At 22.4% G+C, this 16,236-nt stretch overlaps 1 protein-coding gene across 2 annotated transcripts in view; it reads right to left on the minus strand.

Moving 5' to 3' along the window:
- The window catches only part of LOC117168050 (phosphatidylinositol 4-phosphate 3-kinase C2 domain-containing subunit beta), a 168,211-nt gene that overhangs the window by 52,104 nt on the left and 99,871 nt on the right, over positions 1–16,236 (minus strand). For both annotated transcript variants that reach the window (XM_033353395.1, XM_033353394.1), the window contains exons 14-16: positions 15,474–15,737; positions 11,297–11,485; positions 4,325–4,550 (exon numbers count right to left, since the gene is read on the minus strand). In XM_033353395.1, the coding sequence (XP_033209286.1) occupies positions 4,325–4,550; positions 11,297–11,485; positions 15,474–15,737 (679 nt within the window). The remainder of the gene's footprint in view (positions 1–4,324; positions 4,551–11,296; positions 11,486–15,473; positions 15,738–16,236) is intronic.

Consider the following 16,236-nt stretch of genomic DNA (forward strand, 5'->3'; position numbering starts at 1 on the left):
AATTAAACTATTCCAGTTGATGATTCATAATTTTAGTTAAAAATACATCAGTTTGGTCAAAAATAATTTCTTTAAACTGAAAATATAACTATTTCCTTTTTTCTTTGAAAACTGATATTTTTTAAATTGAAAATCTAACGACTTGGTTGAAAATAATTTGCCTTTTTTAGTACAAAATTTAACTATTTTGTGAAAAATTCATTTATTTTGTTAAAAAATTGTCCTTCTTTAGAGAAAATTAATCTTCTTTAAAAATTCAACTATTTCAGTTAAAGATTTATCATTATAGTTGAAAATTCACCGCTTTAATTAAAAAATAAACTATTTAGTTGAAAATAGATTATTTTGATGTTGTTAAAAATTAATTTTTTAAACAGAAAATTTAACTACTTTATTTATGGTTAAAAATTGATCCTTTTCAGTTTTAAATTGAACTATTTGGTTAAAAATTGGTCTTTTTTAGTTCAAAATTCAACTCTTTTGTGGAAAATTCATGTATTCTGTTTAAAAAAATAGTTTTTTTACAGAAAATTAATCTTCTTCTTTAAAAATTCGCCTTTTTGGTTTAAAATTCAACTATTTCAGTTCAATATTCATTATTCATTATTATAGTTGAAAATTCATCACTTTTATCAAAAATTAAACTATTTAGAGCGAAACAGATTTTTTTAAAATGAAAATTAATCTTTTTGTAACTGAAAATTTAACTATTTCATTTATGGTTAAAAATTGTTGTTTTTTTTAGTTTTAAATTCAACTATTTGGTTCAAAATTGAACTATTTTGTAAAAAATTCATCTATTTTGTTAAAAAAAATGTGTTTTTTTTTTGCAGAAATTAATCTTCTTGTTTCAAAATTTATTTGTTTCGTTGAAATTTCAAGTATTTCAATTAAATATTCATAATTTTATTCATAAATTTAATTTTTTGATTGAAAATTTAACTAATCCAGTCGATTATTCCATAATTTTAATTAAAAATTCATCTTTTCCGTTTAAAATTCAACTATTCCAGTTGATGATTCATCATTTTAGTTAAAAATACATCAGTTTGGTCAAAAATAATTTCTTTAAACTGTAAATATAACTATTTTTTTTAACTGATATTTTAAAAAATTGAAAATCCACCGATTTGGTTGAAAATAATTGGGTTAAAAATTGATCTTTTTAGTTTTTAATTCAACTATTTGGTTAAAAAATGGTATTTTTTAGTTCAAAATTGAACTATTTTGTGAAAAATTCATCTATTGTGTTAAAAAATAGTTGTTTTTTTTACAGAAATTAATCTTTTTGTTTCGAAATTCATTTGTTTCGTTGAAATTTCAAGTATTTTAATTAAATATATTTATAATTTTGTTTGTAAATTTATCTTTTTGGTTGAAAATTTAACTAATCAAGTGGAATATTCCATGATTTTAATTAAAATTTCATTTTTTTGGTTTGAAACTCAAAAATTTCAGTTGAAAATTAATAATTTTTTAAATAGAATAATTAAAATCGGAACATTCAAAGTTTACAAGATCCTTACAATTTTAATGATTCAAGTCGTTCTATTTCAAAAAAATCATTTTCAATTTCTTGACATTTTTTTACGACTAAAGATTTTGAATAATTTTTAACTTTTAATTCTGGAAATTCTTAAATTTGGAATGGATTTAAAATCGTCTTGACAAATTAATTATTGTTCACTTTTTGATACTACTGTAGAGTTCAAGGATTCAGATTCAGTTCCAAAAATATAAATCCATTTTATCATTTTCAATTCTCTCAATTGAAGAATCAATCAATAAATTAAAAATTGTTAAATGATATTTTAAACAATTTTAAGCTAGAGACATAAAAAATTGAACGAATAATTTTTTTTTAGAAAATGAGAACACTTCTCAAATCAAAAGTTAAATTATTTTTATTTTAAATATTTTTAAAATCCTTATAATACATTGAAATTTTATTTCAAAATCTAGAAACATCTACAAGTTATTTTAAATTTTTTTTTAGTTTGAAATTATTTTTGAAAATTTGTCAGAACTTCTAAACATCTTTGAAAATAATACAAATTTTTCCTAAAATTTTTTTTTTAATCCTGACAAATAAAGGAAATTTTCTCAAAATCTTCCACATTTATTTTTGATAATTTTTTCAATCATTCTCAATCTTTTGAAATATTCTCTTTAAATTAATTTTTGTAAATTCAAAATTATTTTCAATTTTAGTAGGAAGTGTTTTTTAGTCATCTGCCTTTCAAAATTCTTAGAAAGCTTTTTAATTTATTTAAAATAAATAGTTCGATATTTCTAAATATTAAGTCATTGCTTTTTTTCTCAATTAAAAAATTCCAAATTGAATAGTTTAAAAATGAAATATATTTTACACTAAAGCATTTAATATATAAATATATTGTTTTGAAATTCCGAATCATCTTCTAAAATCAATTTTTATTCACTTTTTAATTTAATTTAAATTAATTAATATGCACAGTTGATCAAATAAAAATGTTTTTTCATCAAAAATCTTCAATTTCAAACGCTTCTAATTTTTAATTGTTTAAAACAGTATTTTAAAATTCTTTTTAATAAAAATGTATGCTAAAAATTAAAATGGAAAATTTTTAAAGTGATATATATATATATATTTTTTAATTTTAAAAATTCCTTTTAAAAAATTAATTCACTCAGGGTGATAGTTTTAATCAAAGAAAAAAAAAATTCCCGGTTTCTTTTCGGTTCGCATACATTTTTCACGTTCCAAAAAAATTATACCATTTTAAGCAATTTTAAATTTTAACTCCAGCTCAGAATTTGTTAAAAATTGAAAATTTCTTTGTTTAAATGAAAAATTTCAATTTTTTTCGTAAAGCTACCTGTTCAAATGCAGAATTAAATTTTTTCGAAAATTCTCTATTTCAACTAATTTTCGGAAATTTCTAGTACTATCTATGAATTTTTATTAAAATAAAAAAATTTCCGGTTCCAAGTCAAAATTATTATTATTCTGGATAAATTCCAGTTCCAACTAAAAATTTCTAAAAGATTGAAAATTCCCTCTTCAAATAAAAAGTTAATTTATTTTAATTTTAAAATGTTTATAAATCCTTCAAATGCTTTGAAATTTTGTTTCAAAATCTTGCAACATCTACCACATTCATTTTTGAGAATTTTGTAAATTGTTATAAATATTTTAAAATATTCTCTTAAAATTAGTTTATAAAAATATAAAATCATTTTCAATTTTACTGGGAAATTTTTTTATAATTCTTCTGAAGCCTGTCAACATTTTTAGGAAGCTTCTAAATTTTTTTGTTCGAAATCAGCCAAAATCTAGATTTTATTATAAATTAGGCCGTGAGCTATTTGCACAGAAATTTTGGTACGAATAGTCGGATTTTTTAGGTACACGTAGACACTTATTTTAAATTATTTAAAATCATTTCAAATTTTTAATTTATTTTCAATACATCAAAATAATCAAAATTCAACAATTTGAGTTACAAATTATTATTTTTTTCAACAAAACAATTAAAATTGTAACATTCAAAGTTTAGTTTTTGTTTTCAGTTTTGAATATTTAATTTGTAATTACTGATTTAAAATAAACAGTCGGACATTTATAAATATTAAGTAACTGTGTTTTTTCTTATTTAAAATATTCCAAATTGCATGGTTGAAAAATGGAATATTTTAGAGTGAAATTATTTTTCAAAATTAGTTACTTTTTTAACCTTAAAGTACAATTCAATTTTTAAAATCATTAATTAATTAATATTCGGTTGATAGACGTTTAAAAATTAAAAATCTAAAATTGAACATTTTTAAACTGACAGATTTTTCAATTACGCATTCTAAACTGAATAACATCATAATTGAAAAAGATTAAAATCAAACTAATTATTAAAAAAAAAACGGTTAAGATCAAAGTTGGGAGGATATTTTTTCAAAATATTTGTAAAATTCCCAGTCAAAAAAAAAAAAAAAAAAAATTTACGGTCATTTCCCGGTTGCCCGGTCCAGCGGCCACTCTGAATTTCAAACGCTTTTAATTTCAATTGTTAAAGTCTTCCAAAACTGCATTATAAAATTCTTTAAATTAAAAAAGTACGCTTAAAAATGGAAAATTTTGTAAAATAAAAGATCCTCGAATTACACATAATAAACAAAATGATATAATAATGAAAGAAGATAAAAATTCAAATAATTATTTTAAAAAATGGTTAAAATCGAACTTAGACAGATATATATTTTTTTTCTAAAAATTGGTAAAATTCCCGGTCAGAAAATAAATTGAGTGTCATTTTTCGATTTTTTAAAAGTGGTGGTGACGGATTCTTACCTGAGGACTTAATCCGGGAAGAGCTTGAGTCAGTAACCAGTAAATATGATGCGCAACTCTCGGAGAGAGTAAAGCTCGTTCAAGCAAAAATCTGGCAAGAGGAGACGCTTCATAAGTTTCATGTTTCAGTGCCTGCAAAAGCTGCGGCAAATAATCGACGAGCTCGTCATTACTTAATTCCCGAATCCAGCTGATAGCCATTTCTCGGACTTTCATGTCGGGAAAACTGAAGAGAAAAACGAGGTTTTATTTTTACGAGGATTAGATTAGATAAGAGGATTTTTTTTTAAAGACGATCCAACTTTATTTCTGTGTAAAAGTTTTTTTTTTAATTTAAAATGCTACTGGGTATTATACTTTTATTTGGAAATCTCCTAGTTTTGTCAAAAATTCTACTATTTGAAGATTTACTTATTTTTTTGAAAATTAAACTATTTTGATAAAAATTCGTTTCATTTTTTTGTTAGAAACAAATTTTTTAAACTGGAAATTAAACCATTTCTATTTAAATTAAAAATTCAGCTTCTTTAACTAAAATTTAACTATGTGTAATTAAATTAAATGAACTTCAATATTAAAAATTTTACTCTTTTGTAGAAAATTCATGTTTTTGGCTTAAAAATTCAAAATTTTTTTAGAAAATTAAATTTATTCAACTATTATGTACGAAATTCGTATAGTTTACAAATTTATTGTAGAATCAAATTCGTAGTAACAAATTTTTTAATCTAGAAAATAAACTATTTCCATTTAAATTAAAAATTTAACTATATATAGTTAAATTAAATGAACTTCAGTGTTAAAAATTCTACTTTTTGGTTGAAAATTTAACTATTATTTTGGAATTTCGTATATTTTACAAATTAATTTTTGGTTTTGAAAATGTAGGTATTCCATTTTTTTTTTTTTTAATTTAACTATTTCGTTGAGAATCAAACTTTTTGGTTGAAAATTCCACTTTTTTATAGTTTTCTGGAAAATTATACAACTTTGGTCAAAAATTATAATTCCTGATTAAAAATTATTTATTCAAAAATTAAATTATTATGGCGGGATCTCGTCTGGTTTACAAATTAATTATTTGTACCTGAAAATGTAGGTGTTCAGTTTTTTGTTGAAAATCAAACTATTTTGATCAAAATTCGTTTCAGTTTTTTTGTTAGTAACAAATTTTATAAACTGGAAATTAAAAATTCAAAAATTTTGTAAAAAATTTAATTTATTCAACTATTATGTACGAAATTCGTATAGTTTACAAATTTATTGTAGGATCAAATTCGTAGTAACAAATTTTTTAATCTAGAAAATAAACTATTTCCATTTAAATAAAAAATTTAACTATATATAGTTAAATTAAATGAACTTCAATGTTAAAAATTCTACTCTTTTGTAGAAAATTCATGTTTTTGGAATAGAAATTCAACAATTTGGTAAAAAAAATTAAAATATTTCGTTGAAAATTTAACTATTATTTTGGAAATTTGTATATTTTAAATATTAATTTTTGGTTCTGAAAATGTAGGCATTCCATTTTTTTTAATTTAACTATTTCGTTGAGAATCAAACTTTTTGGTTGAAAATTCAACTTTTTTGTAGATAATTCGTCCTTTTGGCTTTAAAATTATATAATTTTGTTGAAAATTGATATAATTTGTTCAAAATTCCTATTTTTTATAGGATATAATTTTCTTCGTCAAAAATTCATCTTTTTGGTTGAAAATTCATTTTTTTAAAACTATTTTTCTTTATTAATTTGGTAGAAAATTAACTTTTTTGTTGAGGATTAATATTTTTGCTGAAAAATTACACAACTTTGGTAAAAATTAGAATTCCTGATTAAAAATTATTTTTCAAAAATTAAATTATTATGGCGAAACCTCGTCCAGTTTACAAATTAATTATTTGTATAAAAAATGTGGGTTTTCACTTAAAAATTTAACTATGCATATTTATATTAAATGAACTTTAATGTTAAAAATTCTACTCTTTTGTAGAAAATTTATTTTTTTTGGCTTGGAAATTCAACGAAATTATAATGTTTTGTAAAAAAATTCATGTTTTTGGATTTTAAATTCATCAATTTGGTGAAAAAATAAAAATATTTTATTGAAAATTAACATTTTTGTTGAAATTTCAACTTTTTTGTAGATAATTCGTTCTTTTGGCTTTAAAATTATATAATTTTGTTGAAAATGCATGTATTTTGTTCAAAATAAATCTTTTTTGTAGGATATAATCTTCTTGGTCAAAAATTGATCTTTTTGGTTGAAAATTAATTTTTTTTGTTAACAATTATTTTTCTTTATTAATTTGGTGAACAAAATTAAAATGTTTCGTTGAAAATTAAACTTTTTGGTTAAAAATTCAGCTTTTTTAGCTAAATTAAATGAACTTTAATGTTAAAAATTTTACTCTTTTGTAGAAAATTCATGTTTTTGGCCTAGAATCTCAACGAAATAATAATTTTTTGGATTAAAAATTCATCAATTTGGTGAAAAAATTAAAATATTTCGTTAAAAATTATACTTTTTTGTTAAAAATTCAACTATTAAGTTGGAAATTCGTATAGTTTACAAATGAATTTTAGCATCACAAAATGTAGGTATTCCATTTTTTGTTGTAAATTAAACTATTTTCATGAAAATTCGTTTCAATTTTTCGTTAGAAAAAAAAATTTATAACTAGGAAATAAACTATTCCAATTTGAATTAAAAATTCAGCTTTTTAGATAAAAATTTAACTATATAGTCAAATTAAATAAACTTCAATGTTAAAAATGCTACTCTTTTGTAGAAAAAAAAAGTTTTTGGCTTAGAAATTCAATTAAATTATAATGTTTTGTAGGAAATTAATGTTTTTGGATTAAAAATTCAACAATTTGGTAAAAAATTTCACTATCTCGTTAAAAATTCAATTTCTTGGTTGAAAATTCAACATTTTTTGTACATAATTCGTCCTTTTGGCTTTAAAAATAAATGATAATGCTGAAAATTTATGTATTTTGTTCAAAATTCCTCTTTTTCGTAGGTTATAATCTTCTTGGTCAAAAAATCATCTTTTTGGTTGAAAATTAATTTTTTTTGTTAAAAATTTGTTTTCTTTATTATTTTGGTAGAAAATTAACTTTTTGTTGAAAATTGATATTTTTTCTGAAAAATTACACAACTTTGGTAAAAAATTAGACTTTTTGAATAAAAATGATTTAATTAAAAATTAAATTATTATGGCGGAAACTTGTTTGATTGGTTTCAAAATTAAATACTCGTACCTGAAAATGTGTTCGCTTTTTTGTTGAAAATTTTTCCTTTTGAAGTTAAAAATTCAATTATCTGACAGAAAATCCATTTTTTTAAATGTTCCCTTTTAAGTTAAAAATAGAACTTTTTGATTTGAAAATTTAATCGGTTTGGTTAAAAATGCAGCTATTGGGTTAATATATCTATAAAATCTTACATGCTTTTTTAAGAATTAATTTTTTTTCTTTGTTGAAAATTCGATTATTTGACTTAAATTAAAAATACTTTGTAGAAAAATTAATTTTTTTATTAGGTATTCATAATTATAATTAAAATTTTGACTATTTGCTTTTACATGAACTTTAATGTTCGAAATTTCTTCTACTGTAAATAATTTAAATTTTTGGCTTGCAAATGCAACAATTTGGTAGAAAATTAAAAAATTTCTTTAAAAATTAAATCTTTTGTCGGACAATTCAACTTGTGTGTAGATAATTCGTCCTTTTGGCTTTAAAATGAAATAATTTCATCGATTTAGTTAGAATTTTAATATAATTTTTTTAACATTTTTCATCAAAAATTCAATTACTTTATTAAAAATAATTTTTTTAGTTGAAGGTGCATTTTTTTGGTTGAAAATTTAACAATTTTCATGGAAATTTGTTTCATATTTTGTTGAAAATAAATATATTAAACTGACAATTAAACTATTTAATTTTTAGTTTAAAATTTATCTTTTCAAGTTAAAAGTTTTACTATTTGATTGAAAATTCCTGAATATTATTGAGAATTCGTCTTTCTTGCTAAAAATTTAATCTTCTTAAATGAAAATTTATTCCTTTAGGTTGAAAATGTACATTTTTATAGTTAAAATACCAACAGTACTAAATGAAAATGTTTGAAAAAATATATTTCTAGGTTGAAAATTTAATTTTTCTGTAGATAATTCGTCTATTTGACTTTAAATCGAATAATTTTGTCGAAAATTCATGTATTTTGTTAAAAAATCGTCCTTTTTGGTGGAAAATTAATTTTCTTTATCGAAAATTCATCTTCTTGGTATAAAATTTAACAATTTTGTTGAAAATTCGTTTTTTTTTTAATTCTGTACACTTTATAAGTTAAAAATTCAATTATTTGGTAGAAAATTTATGTACTTTGTTAAAAAGTCGTATTTTTCGGTAGAAAATCAATCTTTTTTGTTTAAAATTCAACTTTTTCGTTGAGAATTCAACTATTTTATTAAAAATTTATCTTTTCCAAGTGAAAATTCCACGGTTTTATAAAAAAATCGACTTTTTAGCTTAAAAAGTTTAATCATTTGTTGAAAATTCATCTTTCTAGTTGAAAATGAACTTTTTTGATCAAAATTCCACTGTCTTCCAAAAAGTTTGTCTTCTTATCTTTAACATCCAAATATTTAATTGAATTTAAATATTTAAATCTGATTTAAATATATTTAATATTTATATTTAAATAATATAAATATATTAAAGAAAATTCAACTATTTTGTTAAAAATGTAATTATTTTTGGAAAATTTACTTATTTTATTGAAGTTAGCATTTTTGGTCGAAGAGCCAAGCATGATGTTAAAAATTCATCCTTTTGGACGGAAAATTAATCTTTTATTTAAAAAAATTCATCTTTCTTGGCTAAAAATAAACTTTTTTGTTAAAAATTCAACTGTTTTCGAAAAAAGTCATCTTTTTGGATTGAAATTGGATTATTTGGTTAAATATTTAACTATTTTTTGGAAAAATCGTCTCTTTTAGTGAAAAGTTCATCTGTTTGGTTCTTAATGCAAATTTTCGGTTGAAAAATAATTTTTTCTTCTAAAAAAATCTGTCTTTTTGTGTTAAAAATTCAACTATTTTATTGAATTTAAATATTTTTTGTAGAAAAAATTCGACAGTTTGATTGAAAATTTATCTTTGTATGCTGAAAATTCAAATATTTTGTTAAAAATCGAATTATTTTTGGAAAAAAGTTATATACTTTATTGAAGTTACCATTTTTGGTTGAAAAGTCAACCATGTTGTTAAAAATGCATTCTTTTGGACTGAAAATTAATTTTTTTTGTGGTAAAAAATTCATCTTTTTTGGCTGAAAATTTATATTTCTTGATTTAAAATTAACTTTTTTGTTAAAAATTCAACTGTCTTAACAAAAAATCATCTTTTTGGATTTAAAATTTTACTATTTGATTAAATCTTAAACTATTTTTTGGAAAAATCGTCTCTTTTACAGAAAAGTTAATCTCTTTGGTTATTAATGCAACTGTTTGGTTAAAAAAAAAAGTTTTTTCTTCTAAAAAATTTGTCTTTTTGTGTTAAAAATTCAAACATTTGATTAAATTTAAATCTTTTTTGTATAAAAAATTCGTGTTTCATTGAAAATCCATTTTTCTATGCTGAAAATTCGAATATTTTGTTAAAAATTGTATAATTTTGGGAAAATTTAACTATTTTTTTGAAGTTACCCTTTTTTGTCGAAAAGTCAACCATGTTGTTAAAAATTCATCCTTTTGGACAGAAAATTAATGTTTTATTGTAGAAAATTCATTTTTCTTAGCTGAAAATTTATCTTTCTTTGTTGATAATGAAGTTTTTTTTGTTAAAAATCCAACTGTCTTCGAAAAAATTTGTCTATTTTGGATGGAAAATTGGACTATTTGGTATTAAAATTTGCAATCTCAAAAGTCAAAATTTTTCAAACAATTGAATTTTTAACAAAAAACTTCATTTTCAATGAAAAAAGATCCATTTTCAGCCAAGAAAGATGAATTTTTGTAAATTTTGTAGACAAAAAGTACATTTTTTAACCAAAAATTTGCGAGAATAGCTAAACAGATTAATTTTTCAAATAGACAAAACGTGTCTTTTTGGATTGCAAATTTGACTATTTGGTTTAATCTTGAAATATTTTGTGTAAAAATCGTCTCTTTTACTGAAAAGTTCATCTGGCTGGTTTTTAATGCAACTTTTTGGTCGAAAAATAATTTTTTCTTCTGAAAATTCGTCTTTTTGTGTTGAAAATTCAAATATTTAATTAAATTTAAATCTTTTTGTATGAAAAGTTCGACATTTTGATTGAAAATGCAACCATTTATTTAGAAAATCAACTATTTTGTTAAAAATCTAATTATTTTTTAGAAAAATTTACGTATATTTGTTAAAGTTATCATTTTTGTTCGAAAATTCTACCATGTTGTTAAAAATTTATCCTTTTGAACTGAAAATTAATCCTTTATTGTAGAAAATTAATCTCTTTTGGCTGGAAATGTATCTTTCTTGATTGAAAAATAATTTTTTTTTGTTGAAAATTCGTCTTTTTGTATTGAAAATTGAAATATTTAATTTGAATTTTAATCTTTGTTGTTTAAAAATTCAACCATTTGGTTAGAAAGTCAACAAGTTCGTAAAAAATCGAATTATGTTTCAAAAATTTAACTATTTTACTGAAATTATAATTTTTTGTCGAAAATTCAATTATGTTGTAGAAAAATCATCTTTTTGAACTGAAAATTAATCTTTTCTGGTAGACAATTAATTCTTTCCTGGCTGAAAATTTATATCGCTTGATTGAAAAGTAACTTTTTTGTTAAAAATTCAACTGGTTTAAAAAAAATCGTATTTTTGGATTGAAAATTGTACTATTTGGTTCAATCTTTGATTTTTTTGGGGGGGAAAAATCATTTTTAAAAATAATAAAAAAATAAAATTTTATTTATTTACCAGGGCAAAAGTAGCTGAAGGGCTTGGACTGGAGGCAAAGGTGTCCAAACTTTGAGAGAGGCGTGCAAATCTGGTAAACATGCCCAATCCCAACTGTGAGCTGCCAGCAATATTTTTGGTAGAGCTTCTGGTCTGTTGTGCAAATAGTGTCGCTTTTCCCAAAGAACTTCTCTCTCCTCGACGGGCGGCCTGTCGTCAAAAATTATAATATATAATTAAATTAAAGCTATCGAGAAAATATTACAATTTAATCATTAAGGCTATTTTTTTTAAACTTCAAACGAATTTTCAAGAGCTCGTAATTTGAAATTTTTCATAGATTTTCAAAAGATTCCAAGAAATAATTAATTAATTTAACAAAACAGAGTAAAAACCGTAGAACAATTAATCATGAAGCAAATACTTAAATTTTCCGCTAAAAAATATCAATTTCAAATAAAAAAAAAAATCGAATAGTTAAACAAAAAACGGATTTTAAACAAAATTGTTTAATTTTCAACCTATCTGATAATTTTAAAAATAATTATGAATCTTCAACTGGAATAGTTAAATTTTAAAAAAAATTCAACTAAAACAATGAATCTTCGACTGAAATAGTTTGATGTTCAACTAAACAAATTTGATTTTTAGTTAAAAAAAAGTTTTATTGTCAAACAAAACTTAAATAATTAAATTCTGAGTTAAAAAAATTAATGTTCATTCAAATAGATGAATTTTCCACTACAAATATGGAATTTTCAATTAGAATAAGTTAAATTTTTAATTAAAAAAGAAAAATACTTAAAAAAATAACTAACTTTCAAAAAAAGATTTACATTTTGAAATAAAATAATCAATTTTTACCTAAAACTATAAATATTTGAGTGTAATGCTTGAATTTTAAACCCGACACAAGAAACAAAATTAAATTTTTTATTAAAAAAAAAAAAACAATTTTTCAATCAAATAGCTCACTTTTCACCCAAAGAAATGAATTTTTTATAAAAATGATGAATCTTCAATAACAAAATTATTTTTCAAGAAAAGAGTTTATTTTTGAAAAGAGTTTTATTTTTTTGAAAGTTGGGATAAAAAAAATTCATCTCTCTTGTTTGAAAATGAACTTTTTTCTCGAAAATTCAACTTTTCGGGTGAAAAATTAAACTAATTTGTTAAAATGATTTTTTTTTTTTAAAGAAACTGTTTTGTTTCGGCCTTTTTGGGATTGAAAATTCATCTCTCTTAGCTGAAAATTAACTGTATTTTTTTAAACTCAATTATTTTGTTAAAGTGGTAGTTTTTGTTGAAAATTAAATTGATTTGTTTAAAATTAGGCCTTTTAAATGAAATTTTTTTTGGTCGAAAATTAATCTTTCTTGACTGAAAGTTATCTTTTTTTGTCGAAAATTCAAATTATCGGGGCGAAAATTCAACTAATTTGTTAAGGTGATCTTTTTCGTTGAAAATTAAACTGTTTTGTTGAAAATTTATACTTTTAGATCAACTTTTGGGTTGAAAATTTAACTATTTTGTTAAAGTGATGTTTTTTTGTTGAAAATGAAACGTCCTTGTTGTAAATTCGTCCTTTTGGATGAAAAATGTGTCTGCTTTGTTTGAAAATTCATCTCTCTTGGCTAAAAATTAACTTTGTGGACAAAAATCCAAAATTTCGGGTCGAAAGTTCAACTATTTTCTTAAAATTATCCTTTTTGTTGGAAATTAAACTGTTTTTTTTTACAAATTCGTCTTTTTAGATTGAAAATTCATTGCTCTTAGTTGAAAATTAAACTATTTTGTTGAAAATTCATCCTTTTGAATTGAAAAGTAATCTTTTATGGTAAAAAAACAGCTTTTCTGTTTAAAAATTCATTTTTTCTTGGCTGAAACTAAAATTTTTTGTCGAAAATTCAAATTTTCGGGTTGAAAATTAAACTATTTTGTAAAAGTCATGTTTTTTAATGAAACTGTTTTGTTGAAAAGTTGTATTTTGATTCGAAAATTGATATTTTATGGTAAAAAAATTATCTTTCTGAATGGAAAATTCTCCACTCTTAGCTAAAAATTAACTTTTGTGGACAAAAATCCAAAATTTCGGGTCAAAAGTTCAACTGTTTTGTTGAAATTGTCTTCTTTGTTGAAAATTAAATTGTTTTTTTGCAAATTCGTCTTTTTAGATTGAAAATTCATCTATTATGGTGGAAAAGAAATTTTTTTTGTTTGAAAATTCATTGCTCTTATTTGAAAATTCAAATGTTTTATTAAAAATTCATCCTTTTGAATTGAAAAGTAATGAAAATGAACATTTTGTCAAAAATCCAAAGTTTCGGGCTGAAAGTTCAACTATTTTGTTAAAATGATCTTCTTTGTTGAAAATTAAACTTTTTTGTTACAAATTCGTCTTTTTAGATTGAAAATTCATCTCTCTTAGATGAAAAGTAATTTTTTTTTTTTTTGAAAAATCAACTATTTTGTTAAAGTGGTCATTTTGGCTGAAAATTAAATTGATTTGTTGAAAATTTGTCCTTTTAAATGGAAAATTTATTTTTTATTGTAGAAAATTGAAATTTTCGGGTTGAAAACTCAATTATTTTGTTAAAGTAATCTTTTTTGTTGAAAATTAAACTGCTTTGTAGGAAATTCGCACTTCTAAATTGAAAATTAATCTTTTTTGGAAGAAAAAGAATCTTTTTTGTTTAAAAATTCATTTCTCTTGCCTGAAAATGAACCTTTTTGCAGAAAATCCAACTTTCCGGGTCAAAATATCGCATTTTTAAATTGAAAATTTAACTTTTTTGTCATAAAAGTCATCTTTCCTGTTTAAAAATTCATCTTTCATGGCAGAAAATGAACTTTTTTGTCGAAAATCCAAGATTCCGGGTCAAAAATCCGCTCTTTTAAATTGAAAATCCATCTTTTTTGTTAGAAAAGTAATATTTTCTGTTTAAAAATTCATCTGTCTTGGCAGAAGATGAACTTTTTTGTCTAAAATTCATATTTTCGGGTAAAAAATTCAATTATTTTGTTAAAGTGATCTTTTTTGTTAAAAATTGAACTGCTTTGTCGAAAATTCGAACTTTTAAATTGAAAATTAATCTTTTTTGCCAAAAAAGAAACTTTGTTGTTTAAAAATTCATCTCTCTTGCCTAAAAAAGAAATTTTTTGCCGAAAATCCAAGTTGCCGGGTCAAAAATTCGCACATTCAAATTGAAAATTCATCTTTTTTGTTAGAAAAGTAATATTTTCTGTTTAAACATTCATCTGTCTTGGCAGAAAATGAACTTTTTTGTCTAAAATCGAACTTTCCGGGTCAAAAATTCAATTATTTTGTCAAAGTGATCTTTTTTGTTAAAACTTAAACTGCTTTGTCGAAAATTCAAACTTTTAAATTGAAAATTCGTCTTTTTTGAAAAAAAAAAAAAAAGAATTTTTGTTGTTTAAAAAATCATCTCTCTCGGCTGAAAATGAACTTTTTTATCGAAAATCTAACAAGTTTGTTAGAGCCATTTTTTTTTGTTTTAAATATGAAACTGTTTTGTTAAAAAGTCGTCCTTTTGAATAGAAAAGTGATCTTTTTTATGGTAAAAAAATCATCTTTCTTGTTTAAAAATTCATCTCTCTTGTCTAAAAATGAACTTTTTTGTCGAAAATCCAAGTTTCCGGATCAAAAATTTGTATTTTTTGAAAAAAAAAGAATATTTGTTGTTTAAAAATTCATCTCTCTCGGCTGAAAATGAACTTTTTTGTCGAAAATTCAACTTTTCCTATAGGAAATTCAATTATTTTGTTAAATTGATATTTTTTGTTGAAAATTAAACTGTTTTGTAGAAAATTCGTCTTTTTTTATACAAAACTAATCTTTGTTGTTTAAAAATTCAATTTTCAAACAATTATAAAAATTCATCTCTCTCGGCTGAAAATGAACTTTTTTATCGAAAATTCAACTTTTCCGATAGAAAATTCAACTCTCTTCTAAAAACTTGATCTTTCTAACTTAAAAAATAAACTATTCGCCTGCAAATGTAACTACTAAATTTCTTTTTGTTGTCAAAAGCACTGTTCTTAAATGTATTTCCATGGATTTAAATTTATTTTTTGATCATAGAAATATCACACGTTTTACAAAAGCTTCGCACATAATACGGGAACGCTCCCATTATTTTTATTTCGCATATATAACATATTTTAATTGAATATTCACCTGGAAAACGTGTCCTGCTGTGTAATATCAAGTAACAATTCCTGGGTGTTTTGATCCAAAGAATTGAAATCCAGCGACTCGACATTGTGATCCTCAAGTTCTGCTGAAGGAAACAAGACTTTTCCGCCATAATCTGGCAGTTCCAATCCAATTATGGGATGAGTGTCACCATGAGGATGAATTCCGGGAGCAGGGGCCGGTCCCAATCTTTTATCTGCCGATGCAGGCCATATCGAGAGGAAAAAACTCCCTTGGCTCATTGCACTGGAAAAATAATCAGGGTGGCCGTTTTAATCAAAGAAAAACCTTCCCGATCATTTTCCAATTTTTCCTCGATTCGCAAATATTTTTCACAGTCAATGAAATTGAAAAAAGCATTCGAAGTAATAAAAAATGAACTTCAAATGAAAGCACTCAATCTGAAACTCTTGAATTTTAAACTTTTAAAATTGAAGTTTGAAAGTTGTTTAGTTAAAAGTTGAAAATACTCTGTTCAAATTCAAAATTTGTGTTCTTTTCGAAAATTCTCCATTTCAACCAATTTTTTAAAATCTAACAAAAATTCAACTTTTTGGTTCAGAGTTTAAAAATTCAAATTCTTGAATTTTTATTTAAAAAGGCCATTTTTTTATTAAATCATTATTCTTTTGGTTTAAAAACTCATATTTTTTGTTAAAAATTTAGCAACTAGAGTTTAAAGTTGAACTACTACTTAAAAATTAAAATAAATTTCTTTCTTTCGTAAAGATTCAACTTTTTGGTT

Source organism: Belonocnema kinseyi, chromosome 2, assembly GCF_010883055.1.
Source record: "Belonocnema kinseyi isolate 2016_QV_RU_SX_M_011 chromosome 2, B_treatae_v1, whole genome shotgun sequence".
In the NCBI taxonomy this organism is placed as follows: domain Eukaryota; kingdom Metazoa; phylum Arthropoda; class Insecta; order Hymenoptera; family Cynipidae; genus Belonocnema; species Belonocnema kinseyi.